This window comes from Sceloporus occidentalis, unplaced genomic scaffold, assembly GCF_023333645.1.
Source record: "Sceloporus occidentalis isolate IW3139 unplaced genomic scaffold, rSceOcc1.0.p SCAF_5, whole genome shotgun sequence".
Lineage (NCBI taxonomy): Eukaryota > Metazoa > Chordata > Lepidosauria > Squamata > Phrynosomatidae > Sceloporus > Sceloporus occidentalis.
The window spans coordinates 173,450,387-173,471,421 of NW_028316985.1; the positions used below are offsets into that span (position 1 = coordinate 173,450,387).

Here is a 21,035-nt window from a genome sequence, read left to right on the forward strand (position 1 = left end):
CTTGTTATCCATGGACTTGCCATCCACAGCTTTAAACATCTGTGAATGGCAAGCCCCTGTTCTTCCCAATGGAAGTGCAAGCACGTGGCCATGCCCCCATTAGAGACAGCCCTTGACATGTGCATGGGATTGCACCACCATTAGGGACAATGGAACTTTACCTGAAGTCCTCTTGTACCTAATGAAGATGTCGCTGCATGCACACAGTGCCATTAGGGACGGTGGGGCTGTCCCTAATGGTGGCACATTAGGGATGGTGCGGCTGTCCCTAATGGTGGCATGGTGGTGTGCATGCTCCACCATTGAGACAATGGAACTTGAGGTCCTGCAATTTTTGATGCCCACAGGGGGATCTGGAATGGATCCCCTGAAGATACCGAGGACCTACTGTTTCATGAAATGGCATGACTCATTAAAAAAGACAATAATACTTGGTAAGGTAGAAGGCAGTAAGAAAAAAAGAAGACTGCATTCCAGATGGACAGACTCAATCCTGGAAGGCATAGCCCTGAGTCTGCAAGGCCTAATGAGGGCTGTTGGAGATCTCTGATTCATAGGGCACCATATGTCTTGACAGCAACTGACAACAGTAGTGTGACTGGGTAGGCAGCTTCCTATGTTGACCATACAGGCAGATATTAAACACACAATTGTTGGATCTGTAGCAACCCTGGTCCCCATTCACTAGGCAAATCATTTGTGCCCTGTGCAGGGTATGGAGAACAGAGGCAACCCTCCTGTAGCTCTCCAATTGTCCCAGAGTGTTGTAGTCATGCAGTGAGTGGGGGACAACACAGGGCCAACTGGTGACATACGTTCATCTAGCAGGTGGGGCCTTCTGTGGACAGAAATTCAGAAGTAGCTCATGGCATCCATGTCAGTGTGATGGCAAATTTGTCTGGGTTTCAGTCTATCTAAGATCTAGCCTATACCTGAAGTTGGTTCAATATTTTTAGCTTTCAAAAGTTTGGACTAAAAGTCAGAATGGATTCACCATCTCACTGACACTGGAGTCACCAGCTATCACTCTTTGTACCTCTTGCTCCTGCTCCCAGAGATGCCAACAGGAAAAGTCAGTATAGGTTCCATTCATTCTCCCTTTGTTTTAAGTTCCATGTGATTATGCCACAAGAACAACTATACAGTTTGAGTCTCCCTTATCCTAAATGCTCGGGATCAGAACTCGTTTGGATTTCTGTGGATTTTTTTAAATTTTATTTTGGAGTACCAGTATTTGCATGTACATACATAATGAGATATCTTGGAGATGGGACTCAAGTCTAAACACAAAATTGAAATATGTTTAATAAACACCTTATACTCATAGCTTGAAGGTAACTGTATACAATATTTTTAATAATTTTGTACACCAAAGTTTGTGTACTGTGAACCATCAGAAAGCAACCACCCATGAAAAAGGTTTCAGTTTTTGGAATATTTTGGATTTTGAAATTCCACATAAGGGAGAATCAACTTGTATCTCTTCCCAGTTCGTAGGTTAGACATTAGATGGTTTCTGTTACAAATGAAATAGGCTCATAGGTATAGCTACCCACAGGCAAAATAGGGGCATCATCTCTCAATAAGAACTCTGCCCCTCAGGGACATATTCCTTCAGTCCCCAAGTTACTAACATTGCTGAGAGAGGCTAAAAATTGTTCATACCTAGAACTCATGCTTCCTGTCTTTGCATTCCTTGGTAGCTGTGCCACTTTTTTCTGGATATTGAATTTATAAATGCTCAGCAGAAGTTATAAGTTACTGCAATGTGAAAAATTGGCGAACTGAGGAAAATTTAATGGGGAGGCAGAATTTTTATTGGGAAGGCAACATTCTTTTCCCTCTTCACCAAGTAGGCAGATGTTTTAGTTATGTGTGCCAACAGGATGAAGACTTTTACTGCCTGTTTCCCTGTTCCCTGTAAGAAATGGGAATGAGCTGTGTTGTCAACAGGGTTCAGTCCTGCTACTGGCTGGAGCAGACTCAGGTCACTCTTTCCTGCCCTTCTGCTCTGGCCCACAGTCATAACCCCCTGCATATACACCATACTAGTGACTGGTGATTTTGGTTGATTATTTTTACAAGAACCAGATAGTGTTCATACTTCACTGAGTCGATGGAGGCATGGAAGTCTGATCGACAGTGATCCTTCTGCCCAAACCTGCAGGCCACCTCTTGTTCCTAGCATATCTCATTTGAGGCATAAAAATGCACGCTTTTGAACTTCAGATAGTAGAAAGGACCACATGTGAGCATACAGAATTGTTTTTGTATCAAATAAAATATTAGCTTTTGGTCAGGTTTCATAAACAAAAGCAAAAACAAATTTCAGTCATTAAAATGTTGTATTTTCCCTTTGTAAAAACATGTCAGAGCTCAAACTGAGGAAAGACAAAAGTTCAAGCTTTCATTTTTAAAGAAAAAAAATGAAATCCAGTGATAGGTGATCATTTCCATGTAGCTGTGCTGCTGAATCTGCTTTGGATTTTAGTCCCAACTTTAAAGGAGCTATCCAAGGTTCTGGGTTTATGGGTGGGTAGATTTTAGCATCTTGGATAGCTCCTTTAAATTTGGATTAAAATCAAAAGCAGATCCATTGCCCTGTGGAAACCATCAGCCACAACTAAAGATAACATAGCCTTTCTGTCATTGGTATGAACAACTTCCATCCATGTTGCAGCAGGCTGGGTCTTTCTGTAGCACAGCAAAATTAAGAAAAGCCAGCATCCTTTTCAGCAGGATTGGAAAGCAAGGCAGACTGTCTCCATAACCACCAGTACAAAATATTGATCTGCTTCTATAGGGTGAACTGTTTTAGAGCAAGGAAAACAGTTCCAAATATTGTGGTACACAGAACTGTTTGTAACTAGAAAATGAAAACTGGGTGCTGTGGAATGCACTAATGGTGCTCTTGCTTCTGCACTCCTGTAATATTTGCTTAGTCTGTACATTTCCAAACAAGCCTACTCTGATACTCAGAAGCAAAAGGAGGAGAATCAGAATGCAAAACAGTATATTAGATATACAGTGGGTCTTTGTTATTGACTGGGGGTTGGTTCCAGGACACACACCCACACCCCACGGATAACAGCATCTATAGGTGCATAAGTTCCATTAAACACAATGGCATAGCAAAATAGTGCCCTTTATATAAACTGGAAAATCAAGTTTTGCTATTTGGAATTTATTTGATTTTTAAAAAATATTTTCAAGGCATGGGTGCTTCAATTCTTAACAAATCTGTGAGCAAGGAGGGCTGCAAGTATTTAGCAAATTTCATAGTATTTTCACTGGTTCAGTTGTGGTCCTCATTGAAATGTACCTGGAGTCTGATGGCAAATTGAACATGCATTTCTTGTGTTACATTAGTACAAGTAGTATTTACCAATAAAAAGTTGTATTCGGGATCCCAGCCAATGGAATCAGAGCAATTATGGCAGCCTCCTGCCAAATGCTAAATGTCTACATTTTCCAAATAGAGTAGGAATTGGATGGACCTTTTTTTTAAAGGGAAGAAAAATCATAAGACAAAATGAAAAATAATAATTTATTTTACAGTTTATACACAGGGCAAACCAGATCTTATGAGCATAATAACAGAACCACAAGGTTAAACAAGTGAGCAAAGAAAACAGAAGTGTGTGATTTTACCCAGAGTACCACAACGGCGCGTTCATACATACAAGCCATTGAATGAAGTTGGTCTTTGATGTATGGCCATGTATATCAGAAAATAGGCTATAATTATGTGTCCTCTGTTTACCAATAATCAAGTCTCCATTGTGCGAAAATGTATAATTTATTGCTGAAAATAAACTGTAGTACAGTACTTGAAGATGTGAATGCTCGTGAGTTGTTGTTCATATGCTTTATTTATTGATTACATTTATAGTCCGCCATTCTGCCAAAAATGGGACTAAAATACCCCATTTCTTCTAATGTTTTCCTAAAACCATTGGGCAAAGTACTGCGCACTGGAGCTGGATTATTTTGCTGGTGTGGATTCAGCCCTTGTTGTGGCTTTTCAAGGACCTTTAGATGTGTGTGCTTAGGACTGTTCTCTTTGCTCCTGTATATTTATTTGTTCATCTCTTCTCTGCCATTACTGCTGCAAGGCATATTCAGTTGGTCCTTCTTCCCTTTCGGTTAATAATCACTGGTCGAATCATTGCTCTCACTTCCTTCACTTATGGAATCACTTTCACTGCCTGTGGATTCAGATTGAGCTCTACTGTCACTTGCTTCACTCCTTGTGGATTCATTATCACTTGAGTTTTCTATTGTATCCCCAGCACTGTTGCTGCCAGTATCATTGGACTGATTTGTGGAATTGCTTTCACTCTCATTGCTTGCCAGCTCATCTTCGCCTTTACTTTCCATATCTGAACGGCTCTCACTTTCACTGCTACCGGCTTGACTATCACTTTCCCTGGTGCCTGTTTTGCTGGTATTATCACTCTCACTGCTACTCTCAGATTCACTCTTGCTCTCACTGCTACTCTCTGATTCACTTTCACTGCTGCTGTCAGATTCACTCTCGCTTTCTCTGCTGCTTTCAGATTTGCTGTCACTCTCACTGCTGCTGCTGCTATCGCTTTTACTGCTGCTCTCAGACTTGCTTTCACTCTCGCTGCTGCTGCTTTCGCTTTCGCTGCTGCTGCTTTCACTCTCGCTGCTGCTGGACTGGTTGCTCTCACTGCTGCTCTCAGACTTGCCATCACTCTCACTGCTACTGCTGCTGTCACTCTCACTGCTGCTCTCAGATTCACTGTCACTCTCACTGCTGCTTTTGGAACTGCCATCACTTCCACTCATGCTCTCAGAATCACCATCACTTTCACTGCTGCTCTTAGAATTGCCATCACTTTCACTGCTGCTCTTAGAATTGCCATCACTTTCACTGCTGCTCTTGGAATCACCATCACTTTCACTGCTGCTCTCAGAATCACCATCACCATCACTCCTGCTGTCAGAGTCGCCATCACTTTCACTGCTGCTCTTGGAATTGCCATCACTTTCACTGCTGCTCTCAGAATTGCCATCACTTTCACTGCTGCTTTCAGAATTACCATCACTTTCACTGCTGCTCTCAGATTTGCTGCCACTCTCACTACTGCTCTCAGATTGCCCTTGGCTGCTATCTGATTGGCTGCTACTCTCACTGCTGACAGCCATGCCACCATCCTCATTGCTCTCCTGCTGGCTGTCACTGCTTTGCCCAGCACTCTCAGATGGCTCACTCTCATTCTCATTAGTACTTTGATCCTGCTCACTCTGGGACGTGCTTTCTGATCTTTCCTCCTTGCTTGCTTCAGCTGAGGGGTCTTGCTGGCTGCTGTTCTCAGAGCCTTCAGAGCCTTGGCTTTCGTTGGGCTCATCCCCTTGCATGAGCTCATCACTCAGACTATAAACAGGGTTGCTCTCACTTTCGCTGGTGTCCTTGGAGTCACTGCTGCTTGCCTGATCACCCCTGCCTTCAGTCCTCTGCTTGCTGGCATCTTCAGAGCTGGTTATATTATTAAGCCCACCCATGGCCTCTCCATTGTCAGGGATAGTACTCTTGCCAGTTTCATCCACATGGCCACTGTCTGCAGTGCCACTGTTTACAGCTGTACTGTTACCATCCATGCCCTGAGGACCAAAAAGAAAGGAAAAAAATGTCAGTGCAATGCAAGTAGATTAAGCGATCATAAAGCCTCTGTGCATTTGTCAGGGAAAAAATTAATACATAAAATCAAGGCTGTCTGTGGCTTTTACTCCTGCCAATAAATCATTTATAGTTGGGAGAGCAAAAAGGTGGATGATGGGAGAGTGTTTGGGGGAAAAGCAGCATCTCTCATCCACTATCTCATCCATATCTTTCATCTATTCAAGCTTGCCTTTAACAAGCACTGGGTCCTTGAGGCATGATACTCATAGTTTTGTGTGTGTGTGTGTGTGTGTGTGTGTGTGTGTGTGAGAGAGAGAGAGAGAGAGAGAGAGAGAGAGAGAGAGAGCATGTTTTTACATTCCTTCTTGACTTATGGTGACCCATGAATTTCATTTCATGAATTTCAAGGAATTCTCAGAGGTGGTTTGCCATTTGCCTTCCTCTGAAATATAGCCTCCTGATATGCCTTGATGGTCTCCCATCCAAGAACTAACCAAGGCTGACCCTGCATGACATCTGATTTTTTAAGATTTACGCAGCACTCAAATGAAAGTGCTAAATGAATCTGCTGGCTGCTTTCAGGTGATTTCCAAAGGTGTTAAGGAACAGGTGATCAAGTTGTCTTGGGAATTAAATACGTAAATTAGTTTCCTCAGCCTCCAGATATTTGAGATTAATTTAAGAATGTCAAAGGGTTGCAGCTCACTTTATCACCCTTAAATTGCAAAAAAATATATGCTGGGGAAAATATCAAATCGACATTGGACATTATCACACAGGAGGCAACTGTCCTTCTCCCATCATTAAACCATGTTAATCACACGATCGGGGGGTATTATCACACCTCTGTGAATTTATCCCATTCTTCTCCCAGTTGTAAATGCTAATGGACTCTTTATTTGATATTGACTGAAACTCCCGTTTAATGACAAGAGAAGGATGCTTGCCTTCTCCATGTGATAATCTCCATTCAGATAAGCCCTGAATGTGTACAAGAACAATTACATGCCCAGCCTACCTCATTCCTTTTCTTTTCAAGGCACACCTTTGCTTTTCTTATGCCTGTGTTTTCATCATCTTGGGACGTCTCTTGCTCACTTGTACTGAGGGAATTATTCACGGAACCTCTGTTGATTTCGGTACCATCATCACAAGTTGGACCATTGCTCCGATTACTGGGTTTTCCACTCTCATTTCCCCCAAGCACCACTGCTCCTCTTGATTGTCCATTTCTCCAGCCATCACTAGAACCTTCTTCATCTGTGTCTCCACCATTACCACTGGCACCTTCAGTGATGTCTGCCCAGTTGACACTTTCTCCTTGAACTGATCTTTCCACAGGGGTATCTTCAGGTCCAGGTCTTGTATGCCCACCTGTGCCATTTAGATTCTGAATAGGGATGCTCTGGTTTTCTGTAGGTTCAACATATCCTTCTGCAGCTGTGTTACTAATCTTGGCATTTTCTCCATGGTTGCTCACATTGTTTTGAACAATCCCAGAAAGTTCTTTCTGAGCTGTATTATTAGTGTCCCATTCACTACCAGCAGTACTGACATTCCTATTTTCTACATCCCCGTTCTTGCTTTCCTTTCCAGTAGCATTTGTTTCTGTAGCTGGGTCTTTATTGTCTTTTGTTCTCACATTAATAGAGTTGGCCTCAGCTCCTCCATCCTCATTTCCAGTAGCATGCACAATGTCAGCAGTTCTGCTGTTTGCATCTACATTCACGATAGGTCCTGCTGGTTCACATTCTTCATGGCCAACACTGCTGTCTCCTCTTATGATGCAATTGGTATTTACATGGTTCTTTCCTTGATTTTCAGTTTCATAAATTCTCCCATTGTTCTCCAAGCCATCAGGTTCACTGTTATGAACTGTATTTGACACATCCTATAAAGAGATGCAAAATTAGAAGGCAGAATTAAAATGGGGGACTAAATGCACAGGTCCCAAAAATAGGCCAATGAGGACTGAATATGCTCATTAGGCATACAATTCTAGGAAGATGGAGGAAAAAAAATAGAAAACCAATATGGGGTGGAGGATGGCATAGCTAACTCACTGAATGGAACAATATACAAGAGTATGCACCCTAAACTATGTTGCTGTAGATCTCACTTGTGCTCATATCCTAGGATGTCAGCCACTGTGCCACTGTCTAACTCTGACCAAAGAGGTAACTGGAGAAAAAGACAGTCATCCTAGTAATAAAAACTCACCAATATTCTGCATCAGCCACTTACTTATGTTTGCATAACTGAGCAGCATCTCCTGTATCCAATCCTCTCTCCAGTCCATCTCAAGAGCCAACAGCTGGATTGAGCAAAGAAGCTTTGTTCAATGTCTGAATGAGGTACAAAGAGGATGAAGTTTCCACCCCCTTTCCAACAGTGAGACAGGCTGTGACAAGGACTTGCAACAGGGCTTCTGCATCTGCTTGTTGCAGCTTCACTCACTGGTGGGAGAAGATCGGAAACACCCTCCTCTTTCTGCCTCATTGGAAGCTGAATGGACCTTCTTCAACTGATTTGACAGCTGGCTCGTACGGTGAGCTGAGGTGGCGTGTACGTAGGTTTACAGTAAGTATTATTGTTGTTATTCTGTGCTTTCAAGTCATTTCTGACTTATGGTGACCCTAAGGCAATCCTATCACAGGGTTTTCTTGGCAAGATTTGTTCAGAATGGGTTTGCATTTGCCTTCCTGATGCTGTGACAGTGTGACTTCCCCAAGGCCACCAAGCTGATTCCATGGATGAGTGGGGATTTGAACTCTGGTTGCCAGAGTTGTAGTCCAACACTCAAACCACTGCACCACACTGGTGTTATATCATCATCATCATCATCATCATCATCATCATCATCATCATGCCCTTTCTCCCAGTTTAGGACTCAAAGCAACTTACAATATTAAATTAAATTGGTAAAAATCCACAAGACACAAAAGTTAAAATTAGATGAAATAATAAAAAAAATCAAAACCATATGAAAATATGTATCATTAAAACACAAACACATACACGAGTACAAAAATTAGCAAGACCCAGGACATTATTTGGTGGGACAGGCCTTACATAGTCAATCATCAAATGTCTGTCTAAACAGGAGGGTATTTAACTATCCTTGAGCAAGAACTAAAAGATCTCTATCCTCAAGGAGACAGGCATTCACAGCAGACAGACCCACCAGAGGACAATGACAGAAAGCAGTCAAACTGTTAAGAGGAGGCTGTAGGAAGGGGGAGCAGACAGAAAGATCCATTGCTTCACCTCCATCCTCACTCCTCACTCCCACAAAGGGAAGTTTCTTCACAGGAGGTTTGCCATTGCCATCCTTTAAGGCTGAGATAGTGTGACCTGCCCAAATTCCAGTGGAATTGCATGGCTAAGCCAGGATTCTACCGAATTATAAAAATAGCACTGTGGGATAACTGCTGACCCTGACAAACAGGGCTGCTTCATGACATTTTTCTGCCTGAGGAGAAAAACAGAATAGCATCCTGTCTAGTATTTGTCAGTATGGATGAAAGAGTCCTAGTCCAATGTCCAAACTACACCACACTGGCTCTCTCTTACTGCCTGCTCATGAAACTATTTTATTTTTCAAGCAATGCTTATTACAGTTTGCGTCCAATCATATTTTCTCCAACTCATTTTTATCCTTCTGGAATTTGTTCCTTGGTGACCAAAATAATAAGAATTCACGTGTTTGGGTGGATCCACAAACTGTTGTTGAACCCGCTTGGCCTCCAGCAAAGGTGGTAACAATGGCAGGTGGGAGGGCTGTTTTCAGGCTTAGGGCCATGTGCTGGAACCTGTGACAAGAGCTAAAAATGGGAGTTCAATTTGGCACAGACAGGAAAACCACTGTTCTTTAAATATTAGTTTTTTCAGGAAGTGCCAAGTTAGGCCTGGGCGGAATGTCAGAATTCAAAGGAGTTTGGGATCAAAACGACAGGGCAGAGTGTAAAGATAGCATCACTTCACCTTTCTGTTTACTCCACAAGGGACAAATGCCAGAAGGGAGGGTGATATTAGCCTGTTGCCTTGGCACAGGCTCTCTTGCCTCTTTTGAGACCAGTTAGAGGCAAACAGGCTTTTTGTGACATAAGAGATGTGTGGCAAGAGCCTGCTTCATCAGATGCCTCTGGTGAAGGGAAGCCTTTTTCACAGTGTAATAAAACGATCCATGCTCCGCCTGCAACATTTTGCTGCCTGAGGCAAAGGACAAGATGGAGTTGTCCTCCATTCTATACACTGACTAGGATCAGCAGTTGAACTTTATTTCAACAGTGGCAATGGGACTGCAGGTCAATTCACACTACAGAATCAGTGTGCTGTTATTCTACTTTTACTGCTGTGGTTCTGCCTCATGAGATTTTGGGATTTGCAGTATAGGGAAAGGCATTCAGAACTCTCAATCAGAGCACTCTAGTGTCTCACCAAACTGCAAAGCCCAGGATTCCAGAGGTTAGAACCATAGTAGCTAAGATGGAATAATTGCACTATAATTCTGTAGTATGAATGGGCACAAGGTCTTGTATGCACCTTGTATGCAACAGCCACTTACCTATATAAACTCTAGAATCCTGTAAGTTTCTTATGCATATATAAATTCCCCAGTAAAAGAAAACGGACATTTTTTTGTCTGATATGGCTAGAATTCTGTAGGTTTCTTGTGCATGAAAGAGAAAGGTTACACCCAATTCAAGGTTGTGTGGGGTCTTAATTGGTGTGGTATGTTATATTACTCTCATATTTCAAGCTTATTCTACTGTTCATGTATGTTTGCTTTTTTAAAAAAAAATAACTAAGAAGACATAAACATTTGTTTATTAGGAGCAGACCATTCAGTTCCAGTTCCATCTTACATACAGTACCCTAATAGTTCCTCTTTGCGCTCTAGAGTGTGGTTAGTGGTATGAGCATTGGACTATGACTCTGGAGTTTCTACCAAATCAGGACAGTTGGAGGGTAAGGTATTCTTAACTCCTGCAGGACTTTCTTGTTGCTGACAGATGCATCCCAAAATTGTTCTTTTGCCATTTTATGAAAATATCTAGGATATTTAGAGTACAAACTACCCACAACAGCAGGACAAAACAAGTTATTGTCTGAGGGAGGGCAGCAAATCATCCTCATATACAAATCAAGATACATAGTACCTAAAGGGCAGTGAAGTAATTGTGTCACTTTGTCACTGTGCAAGCCCTTTGTGGGTGGCACAGACTGGCAGAGCATTGGGGAGGGAGGGCGCTGTCCTATTTGATGCTGTTGGCAGCCTTCCTCCTCCCATAAGCCCATATCAGTTTTCACAGGCTCTTAGAATGACAGGAAAGCCAGTCCATTAGTTACAGACCAGTTGACCGATGGGCAAGGCTGGGGGAACCAAAATGAACCCTTCACTTTGGTCCACACCTGACTATATAAGCAAGACTTTAGCATTTCCCTCCTCGGTTTCTTCAGAGCTGCATCCCCATCTACGTTCTTTTTCTAACTGGTTCTTTTGCATGTCTCAGCTCTTGTTTGATATTGTGTGACTGGTACCACCCAATATTTCAAAGATGAAACTGGTATACATATGCCCAGACAATATCAGAATGTGGTCAAGATGGCAGAAGTTATTAATGAGGAAGAACACACAAGCTGGGAAAGGCTGCAGCAGTTTGCTTTTGCCTGCGCCTAGTGGAAAAGGCAAGGTTCCACCTTCTCCTTTCCTCTATTTCCTGACCAATTTCCTGTTCAATGGAAAGCATTGTACAGGAAACTTTAAGCAAAAATGTTCACTAAAAGATAAATGCAAAACATAATTTTGCATTTATGTTAGAGGGAATATGACATAGCCCTACAGAATCAAGTCACATTCATGCAAATAAATGTTGGAAAGATAAGCTTACCTGATTTTCCCCAGCACTACTGTTATTCTTTTGATCAGCCTGTAAGATCTTATACATAATAATAAAAAGACAAAGTTGAAAAGGCAGTTGCAGTACACTGAAAACAATAATCAGCATAGAAGATACAGAACAGTTTTCTTGGATTTGTAAATGCTACAGAAGGAATGTATGTAATATGAAATATAAACATCTATAAAAGGAATATAGATGATGTAATAGGCAATAAAAGTTACTGATTTATTAATTTAAATGTTTAACCTAAGTAAATGCTTTTTGTATTTTGCCATTTTACTATTCAGCGACTGACCCTTTAGCATTTGATACTTTAGGCCATCAGGTCTTCCTCATGTAATATATACTTTACTTCTCAAATCTTTCAGAAACTTTTCATACAGAAATAGCCAACAAGTTAAAAACATGAAAAATTGTTCATACCTGTGCAATGAATCACCAAACAATTAACATCTGAGCAGAGGACCAGATGTGGCACGATGACACAGTAATCCCATAATATTGGAGTAGAAGCCTTTTACACATGCTCCATGAGGTTTACTGAATAGGGCTGCCAAGTCATGACTATTTCAGGCCCTGAGATTTTAAGGGTCAAAACCTGACACCTTAAATGTTATAGAAAGTGGGCCCCAATGGTATTACAAGGATGATGTAATATCATCCTTGTAATACCATTGGGGCCATTCCTGGTGGTGCCATTAAGCATGATGCATTAAACATCAACCACAGCTGCACAAAGTAAGCTATTTAATTTTTTAAAATTCCAAGTCTAACAAATAAGGGAAATATATATACACACACTTTTTAAAACAGTGCTTTTGCCCAGAGATTCCTCCCTCTTTTCCTGAGAATTGGAAATGATGGGCTGGCAACTATATTACTGAAGCCTGTAAAAATTACTAAACCATACTATGCGTTCCCTGCAAAGGTCTAGATATGCACATCTCTGGTATGTTGCCGGGAAATGATTTAATTTCCCAGGCCATAGGTTGGAATTGTTTCTGTACATTCACTACAGTACTTTGTTTCTGTGCAGCTCCATCAGTCTTTAAGTTTAATTCACTATAAATACTTGCTCAAGCTTAGCAAATTTTCATTTTGGGGACTATGACTCCCAGAATCCCTAGGCTAGCTGAGCATTCTGGAAGTTGTATTAAATAAAGCAATATTTCCATGCCCTGACTCTTCCAATGCAAAAACATTGTTTCCATATGATGAAGACATATATACCTTTCCAACAGTGCACACATCTGACCTATGATTTCTGTTAATGAACGGGCAATAACATTTTTAAAAGAATAACATTAAGAAAAAGACTTACTGGGGCTGTCCTGGCAATTGCAACAATGCAAAGAAACACAACTGTTCTCCTCATCTTCATTGGCAGGCACAGCCTGACCTTACAAATGGGCTGTAAATAACCAGATCATGTAATGAACTATAATGCCAATGAAACAATATTACACACACAAGGATGTATACAGGGCTGAAGGAGGGAGCAAAATCACTGGGTCCCAGATCTCTGGCAGGCCCAAGCTTCTGAGGTCATGAACAGTGAATGAAGCAAACAAAACAGTACATTATAAAGTAACATAACCTCTTATATTTCACAGATGATAATAGGGAAATGTGTGGCTGAGTAATGTCAAAATGTGGTTAAATGGGTATGGCAAAGCTGTAAGAGGGCAAATACTATTAGAGAGGAATTGCCCACAAAACTACTATTTTAATTAGAGAAACCTGAAAAATTATTTAATGAGTTTCAGAAAGTCTGAAAAAATCAAATCCAGTCAATCAATAAATACAATGCTTGGTCTGTGAGTGTGTATACATGCCCTGCATGGTTGACAATAAATGTTATATAAAGCTTTATTATAAAATCTAGTTGCCCTTATCAGATCCTGCTGAAAATTACAGCTTTCTGTGAGATCCATGATTACTCTTCATTCACACCCACCCTCTCATTCCAACGGACATTATTTATCAGGTCATATCCCAGTTTCCTCCTAATATTCCTGTGGTCAACCAAAGCCAATCTTTGCCTCTGTCTATTTCACAGGCTTGTTGCTGGGATAAAAAATGGAGGAAGGGGAAGAAAATGTACAATTCTTTTACCTTCATGAGATCAATGGAATGAAATTACTTAAGAAACCTACCATTGGTAAAGATAACAACCCATCCCTGTCATACACAAAGCCATATATTCCAACGACCTCTTACATTACACTTAGGCTGCAATTCTGTACACATTTAGAAGTGAGTCCCAATGAACTCACTGAGGCTTACTTCTGAGTGGATATGTGTGCCTGGTTGCATTGTAATGTAAATAGAATATTTTAGAGGGAAAAAATATCTCTCAAAATAAGTGGACAGTGAATCTCTCAGGATGCTAAACTTATACAAGCCACAGTTTCTTTCTCAAGGCATTGTGTAGCCTTGACGCACATGCAGAAGATTAGTAAACCAAATAAATTGTGTGGAAGCAGGGACATCATTAGGTGGGTGTGGGGGTTGTGGACTACACAGGGTGACATTTTAAAGGGAGTGAACACCAGCAGCCACTGGTAGGAAGAGACTATGGCCTGTTACAGACTGCCAAAATAAAGCTGCTTCGGGTCTCTTTGGAGGTATGCTATTTAAATGATGCATGGGTCCTAAGAGTCAGGCGGTTGCGCCAAAGCCACACTCCATTCCTAAGCACTGGAGTGCAGCTTTGGTGCAGCTTCCGGATTCTTAGGATGCATGCATCATTTAAACAGTATACCTCCAAAGAGACCCGAAGCAGCTTTATTTTGGCAGTCTGTAACAGGCCAATATTTGGGATCTGCTGGTAGGAAAATTAATTGCCTCCATTTCCTGCTTGCCCAGTAGCCCCACCAGACTCAAGAAACGGTTCCGGGCAGTAGCATTAGACTACCCCCACCAGCAGTCACTGGTGGGAAGTTGTTGCCATCTAGGCCTTGTGAGGCTGCTGGCCGGGGGTGGGGGGAGCAGCCCCACCAGACCTGGAAAGGCTGCCAAGTGGCAGCGACATCCCTGGGGGCAGGGAAATAATCTAAAATTCATTAAAGCATTAAAATCTCTCTCTCTGTATGTTTGTGTTGGGTGTTCAGTCCTTGGGGCATTGCAATTCAAAAGAGATCCTTTCAAGGAAAACCCCACTTAATAGGTTGCCTCAGTTATTCTTTATTTTTTTTTGGGGGGGGGTGTCATTGCAAAGCTTTCCCTAACTGCAGCTTTTCTTGTTTTTTCTTTTCCCACTGGATGTACTGATAGGGTCAATACTCTATTCTTTTTGGGGTGGGAGTGGGTGAGGAATGGCAACAAGGAGCAAAGTATTTAAATGTTGTTAATTATTTTGAAATCACCTGCAAATTAAGTCACTTGCAGCCAGCTGTTTAGAGGGGAAAGGAAAATCTCAGGCTTATAAAGAGGAGTTTAGAAACTAGATTTGTGGCTGCTGAAGGCTAGAGAGTGTCTACAAATGTCTATTGCTAAATTTAGGGAGAGGCGTCCAGACATGCATCTTGGTCTACACTCACTGCTGGCTTGGTTCTCAATTACCATGGATGTGTGCTAAATTTTGCATGGGGATTAGAACATTAAACAACAGTGAACTGCAGCAAAATGCTGCAGTGTGGACTTCTCTTGTTCAGGGGCCGAGGAAGCAAGTCAGAAGGCAGAATTTTCCAAATATTTCATTTTGTCCCCATTCTCCCCAGCTTTTCCATCCCTCCCCAGTTAAAAATGTGTCTATTTCCACACAACTTATCTCCTTAAAAATGTTCAAGACTAACAATACAATAAAGCAATGTAATAGTATAATAATGTCATAAACCAATAACAATATAATAAAAACAGTTTACAGATATTTTTTACAGCAAATGGTGGAAATCATTCCTACAGATGTTGTTGGGGTGAAACCTCCAGCATTCTTCCCCATTTTCATGACACCCACTAAAAGAAACAAACAGCCCTGCTTCCTTGACAAATTAAAAATAAGACATCTTTTCAGTTAAAATTCAAGACAGCTTACTCTCCACTGAAAATCCTCATTTACTGAAAGTACCAGCCCATATACAGTAATATTTCTCAGTTGCCATTTCTAAGATGTTCATTGATGGGAAAACGTTAAAGTCCTGGAATATTTTCCCAGAAGAGGGCAGAAAAGGAAAATTAAAGTAAATTTGTATTTTACAATAAAAACTACACTTGATTCTTGCAATCCCTCACTGAACAGAACGAAGGATCACATTATATCTTTGCAGCTGTCCAAGTATTGCTTTGCTTTATTTTTTTAACATTTGAATTGGACTCGAGTCCACAATCACTTATGTCACAATAAATCTCTTATTCTTTAAGGCACTACAAGATATTTGCCTTGTCTCAAGGAAAATTAAGCAGCTCACGGTCTAGTTCGATGATTGCTTACCTTGACGCTTGAGCAAGTCACTATGTCTGAGCTCCTGAATCACTGCAACAAGCTTTGCGGACGCTTTGTTTGTCACCTTTGAACCTGCTGAGATTTAAACTCAGCTTCAGTAAAATACTAACCAATCATTGCTCTTGGGGTACTGTGAGACGTATCTTTGGTGGTGAAGTACATATTAACCGCCCACGTTTCCTTGACAGAACAACTGGCTTTCATAGTCCCCAAAATCACTTTGGTTCCAGTGTGACTAGACTGCTTTCCTTCTACTTAATTAAAAAGCTCACATGAAGCCAGTTTAGCCTTTCTTAAATATATAGAATCAGTTGGCTCAAGTAACCATCAGGGCTTGCAGACACAGTGACCCAGGCGTTTCTTTCCCCATTGTGGTCTTTACAGTCTCCCACTTTCTTCTTTGAATATGAGAAATGTGCCTTGCTTGGGAAGGGCATTTGTGAGACAAATGGTCATGATCAAGGATTGCCCTGTTGGTGTGTCATGATATGTTCACACTTTCCTGACACAAATTGTTTATAAAGTAATTAAAGTGCAGGATCTCAACAGTTTTATCCATCAAACCTGTTTGTTTGGGAAAGAGGGCCCACTACATCTCCAGATTTAGATCTATAGATCTAGATCTCTAGAATCCCATCTTGGGAAAAGGTGGGATATAAATCCAATACATACATAGGGATAACTTTTATCGGAAATTTCTGGTAACTGCTTTTTGAGTAAATAAGTACATAGCAGTGTACAGTTTTTTAAGAATTGCATACTTTCTGGTGTTTGTACATGTCTATTTAAATGTTGTTCTTTATATTATACAGCTCCCTGAGGCTGAGATCCAGTATCAGAGGCTATGATGTGTGAGAGCTCTGGTGCCATGGTAAACTACAATTCCCAGAATTCCATAGCATTGAGCCACAGTAGTTAAAGTGGTGTCAAACTGGATTATTTCTGCAATACAAATGCAGCCCTGGTTCAACCTATAGAATTATGGGTTTTTAAGTTTAAAGTGTGGCATTTTGCATTTGTAGCCAGAAAGCTGCACTGCTTCACCAAACTCCAACTCATAGGATTCCATAGGATGTTGTCATGACAGTTGAAGTGGAACCATAGTGCTATAATTCTATAGTGTGAAAGAGTTTTAGGTAAGATGGCAACTAGAACTAGGAAAATATCACAATAGCATACAGAAAATATGCATTCAGTAATTGCAACACCATGTCTGGTAGGTCTCATGTGCAGCATGGCTGTACTTACAGGAGACGTGGTATTCGGGTTTGTTTTTTTCCAGACCACATGATGTCCAGTGAAAGGCTTACTCCAATACTTGATGATTTCGTTTTTCTAGTACTTGTTCCACTTCTGTCAGGGCTGTAGAAGAAGAAGGCTGAGAGGGCACAGAACCAATTCATTCAACAGCCTAATTAGAAAATGTTTTGCACATTGTCCAGAGATGAGGAAAGTTATCAGAAATGCACTTCTGTCTTTGGAGTATAATGTGAGAAACAACTCTCAATAACAGATATATTGATTATATTTTCACTGCACTGTCATATTGGTTTGATACTATTTTATGTTGATTGAAATAGTCAGGAGACAAATTAAATAAACTGATCTATATATCTTATGGAATTCTATGATTGGTGAGATACTGTTTCCACATCTCATCAGACCAGACAGTTCTGGCATAAGCGTTCCAGTGGACACCAGATTTGGGGTATATCCACCACCTTCTAGACATCGGCTGCATGCTCAACTGGGAATTTTGCGAGTAGAAACGAAGCATGCCATTAAGATCTTCCAGATGTGCACTCATTTCTGCATCATGCTCACCATTTTCAAATAGAGACATCACTATTTCGCATTGCTCCATCAAGTTATGTATCAGCATGCTAATCAAACCAAAAAAAATGTGAAGCTCGCCTCGAGGATCCATGGCTGTAGGAATTAAATGAAGTGGAGGGGGAGGGCTTATAAAGGCAGAAGCGCTCATGACGTTTAAGAGCTGAAGCGCAGCATCATTGGTCCTTTCAAAAAAAAGGCGCCAAGCAGAGGAGGAATTGATAACGGACGGATAAATGGGAACGACTAAAGGACATACATCGGGTTATATTACTCCGGGTTATTACTACGTCATGCCTACGTCATTTGATTGACAATTCACAGAACCAGTTTAAATCCTACATTTATACCGATCTATTTCTTAAATGGGAACGATCAGGAACATTAAAAACGGTTTTAAAGTATAAATGGGAACGGAAAAAAAAGAATCGGAACACGGGATAAATAGCGTGGTATTATGAATCGGTTTTAACGAAATCGGTGTATTTTATCGCGGTGTAAAAGTTAAGTGGGAATGCCCCCACTAAGAAGTATTTGCTACAGAGCTGTACTTTACTATAGTACCTGAGCTTTCTAGCAGAGTATCTAACCACAAATTCCAGGATTCTGTAGGATGCTCCAGGGAGCTACAATGGTTTCAAACTGCTAGCAGGTGTGTATTGTAGGTACACTCTCCATCTTTGCATATACCTGTAACAAAGTGGAAGGTGAGAAAATATTCAATTTATCTCCAAAACCTTTAACCAGGATATTCTTTGCAGCAGCTTAATTTTAAAAAGCAATGCAGCTGAATTTCAGGTATGAAACATCTGTTTGTCATCCAGACTATGGGCAGAGTGTGGTCAAGTGCATAACAATTACTGGACCACACAATTCTCTTGCTGGAAACCAAGACGTTGAGTAGCAAAACGATACCTAAGAGAATCCTTGTGGTTGTGTTTTATTCCCATGGCAGAAAGTGGTGGTGGGGATGCAGGGTCTCCTTTATATAGGTTGAGCTTCAGTATCAAAAAGTCAAAGATTTATTGTTTGCCCAATTAGGTTATTAGAATACCATCCTGTGATAATATTGTATCTATAAACAAGAATGCCAAATGAATAAATGAAGCAGAAACAGAATCAGCTTGTTAGAACTCAACACAAAATTTTAAACGTTCAAATTAGTAAACTGGATGATAATTAATTTCTAGTTCTCTTATAGCTTGAAAACAAAATTCAGCTAAGGATCTGGTGTGTTGAAGGCAAAGGTGGAATTCTTTGCTGATTTCATTCTTGAAAGAAACAATTTTCACAGGTTTCTTCCAGCAATGCATTCCTATTTGCAGCTCGGAGAATATTCTGTGCCAAATTTACTGATTTCTTGTGTCTTCAGAAAAGAGAAATACTATTTTCTATGCAGAGGAATTCTGTTTCCTGCACAGAAAGTTCTGCAGTTAGTGACTTATTTTGTACAATGTTGGCACATTTATTTATTTATGCACAGAAAACAGCATTTTATGCACAGTGATTAATATTTATGTTTTCTGCATTTTAAAAGTGCAATTTTGGGTGTAGGCTGATGGTATGTTATATATTCTTATCTGCAGGCTTGCTAGTTAATTTTCCCCTCTTACCTTTGTTGTTTGTTTCCTTATTTGTCTTATTTGTTTGCTTTTTAGGCTATTTCTGTGTTATGCATGCATTAATTTGATGTGACATCAGTTTCCTGTCCATTTTGGCAATTGTTTTATTTATAAAATGTTCCCCTACAGCTGCCTATTCCTGAATCATTTCACAGTCACTTCAAATGAGATACCACAGTAAGTGAAATGAGTTGGCTAAGAAAAATGAGGAAAAAGGAACCGCTTGTGCCAGTAAACTCTTCACTAACCTTTAATAACCTTTCTAAATGCAGTACTAAATCCTAACATGAAATCACTTATGACTGACTAACTGAAACTGCTAAAGAGGATAACAATCCAACTGGATAATCTTACTTACATCACCTCCAAACTATTTATCACTTATATATGATAACTATCCCACACCACTCTGAGTGACTTGGCAAATTTAAAACAAGCTACAATCAGTTTTTAAAATATAACATAGAAATTACTAAATAAAAGCAACACATAAAAGCTGCATAAATCAGTTTCAGAAAGACTGAAGCAATGAAAAACCTGGAAAAAGCTAGAAAGATAATAAAGTAGATATCAGACAAATGTCACTGGACAGTGATAGTATTCCATGGGTGCTGCACTACCACTGAAAAGGCTCTCTTAGGGCCCAAGTAGACAGGCTAAAATAAAGCTGCTTAGGGTCACTTTGGAGGTATGCTGTTTAAATGACACACACATCTTAAGAGGCCAGAAGCTGCGTCAAAGCTGCGCTCCAGTCCTTAGGACTGGAGTGCGGCTTTGGCGCGGCTTCCAGCCTCTTAGGATGCATGCAGCATTTAAAAAGCATACCTTCAAAGTGACCCAAAGCAGCTTTATTTTGGCCTGTCTGTTCAGGCCCTGTGGCATAGTGGTTTGAGTGCTGGAATACAACTCTGGAGACCAAGGTTCAAATTCCCACTTGGCCACGAAAACCCACTGGGCAAGTCACACTCTCTTAGCCTCAGGAGAAGGCAATGGCAAGCCTACTTTGAACAAATCTTGCCAAGAAAACCTGATGAGAGGTTCTCCTTAGGATTGACTTAAGTCTGAAATGACGTAAAGGCACACAACACGCACACGCACACCTCAAATAATAGGAACACCTACAGGAAAGCTTGGATTATGCAAACAGTAGTATTAATGGTAAAGGTGTTCAAAGTCTAAACCATTTCTAACTGTGGCCTAGTTAAATGCTTTCTGTAGTATCAAGGTGAACATTAAACAAGAACTCTTCACACTGGCGTGTTAATTTCCTCTGTTCAGGGTGGTTTCCCTCCCCCCTTTACATAGGAAAGCATTCGAAACATACAGCTGGCTCAGGAACAATTATATATCATATATATCATATATCTACTGTTCGTATAGTTTAAAGAAATAACCAGCATTGCAAATGCATGTGTTGCAAAGGATGGAAAAAACTAAGTTAAGGCAGATGTCTGAACTAAAAAGCAAGACAGAAATTTAGGGGCTCTTAGAGGGTAGGGAACACTCCTATAGGATGCTTTAAAGCAGTCTCATAAACGGAAATCAACATCCTTTTGGGTTTGTGTGCTATAATTATACCC

General features: G+C 40.7%; 1 protein-coding gene across 1 annotated transcript; it reads right to left on the reverse strand.

The window, feature by feature from the left end:
* Positions 1-4,146: 4,146 nt before the first annotated feature.
* Positions 4,147-12,937, reverse strand: LOC149313163 (uncharacterized). Its single transcript, XM_089526146.1, has 4 exons — positions 12,878-12,937; positions 11,545-11,592; positions 6,669-7,541; positions 4,147-5,631 (listed from the first exon to the last, which is right to left on the reverse strand). The coding sequence occupies exons 1-4, from the start codon at positions 12,935-12,937 to the stop codon at positions 4,147-4,149; spliced, it is 2,466 nt and encodes an 821-aa protein (XP_089382272.1).
* Positions 12,938-21,035: the final 8,098 nt, after the last annotated feature.

Excerpts from the sequence above, each read along its gene's own strand:
- LOC149313163 (XM_089526146.1), bottom strand. The coding sequence starts at position 12,937 with ATGAAGATGAGGAGAACAGTTGTGTTTCTTTGCATTGTTGCAATTGCC. Across the intron at positions 7,542-11,544 it reads GTAGTGCTGGGGAAAATCAG|GATGTGTCAAATACAGTTCA; the intron begins GTAAGCTTATCT and ends ATCTCTTTATAG. Across the intron at positions 5,632-6,668 it reads TTGAAAAGAAAAGGAATGAG|GGCATGGATGGTAACAGTAC; the intron begins GTAGGCTGGGCA and ends TTTGGTCCTCAG.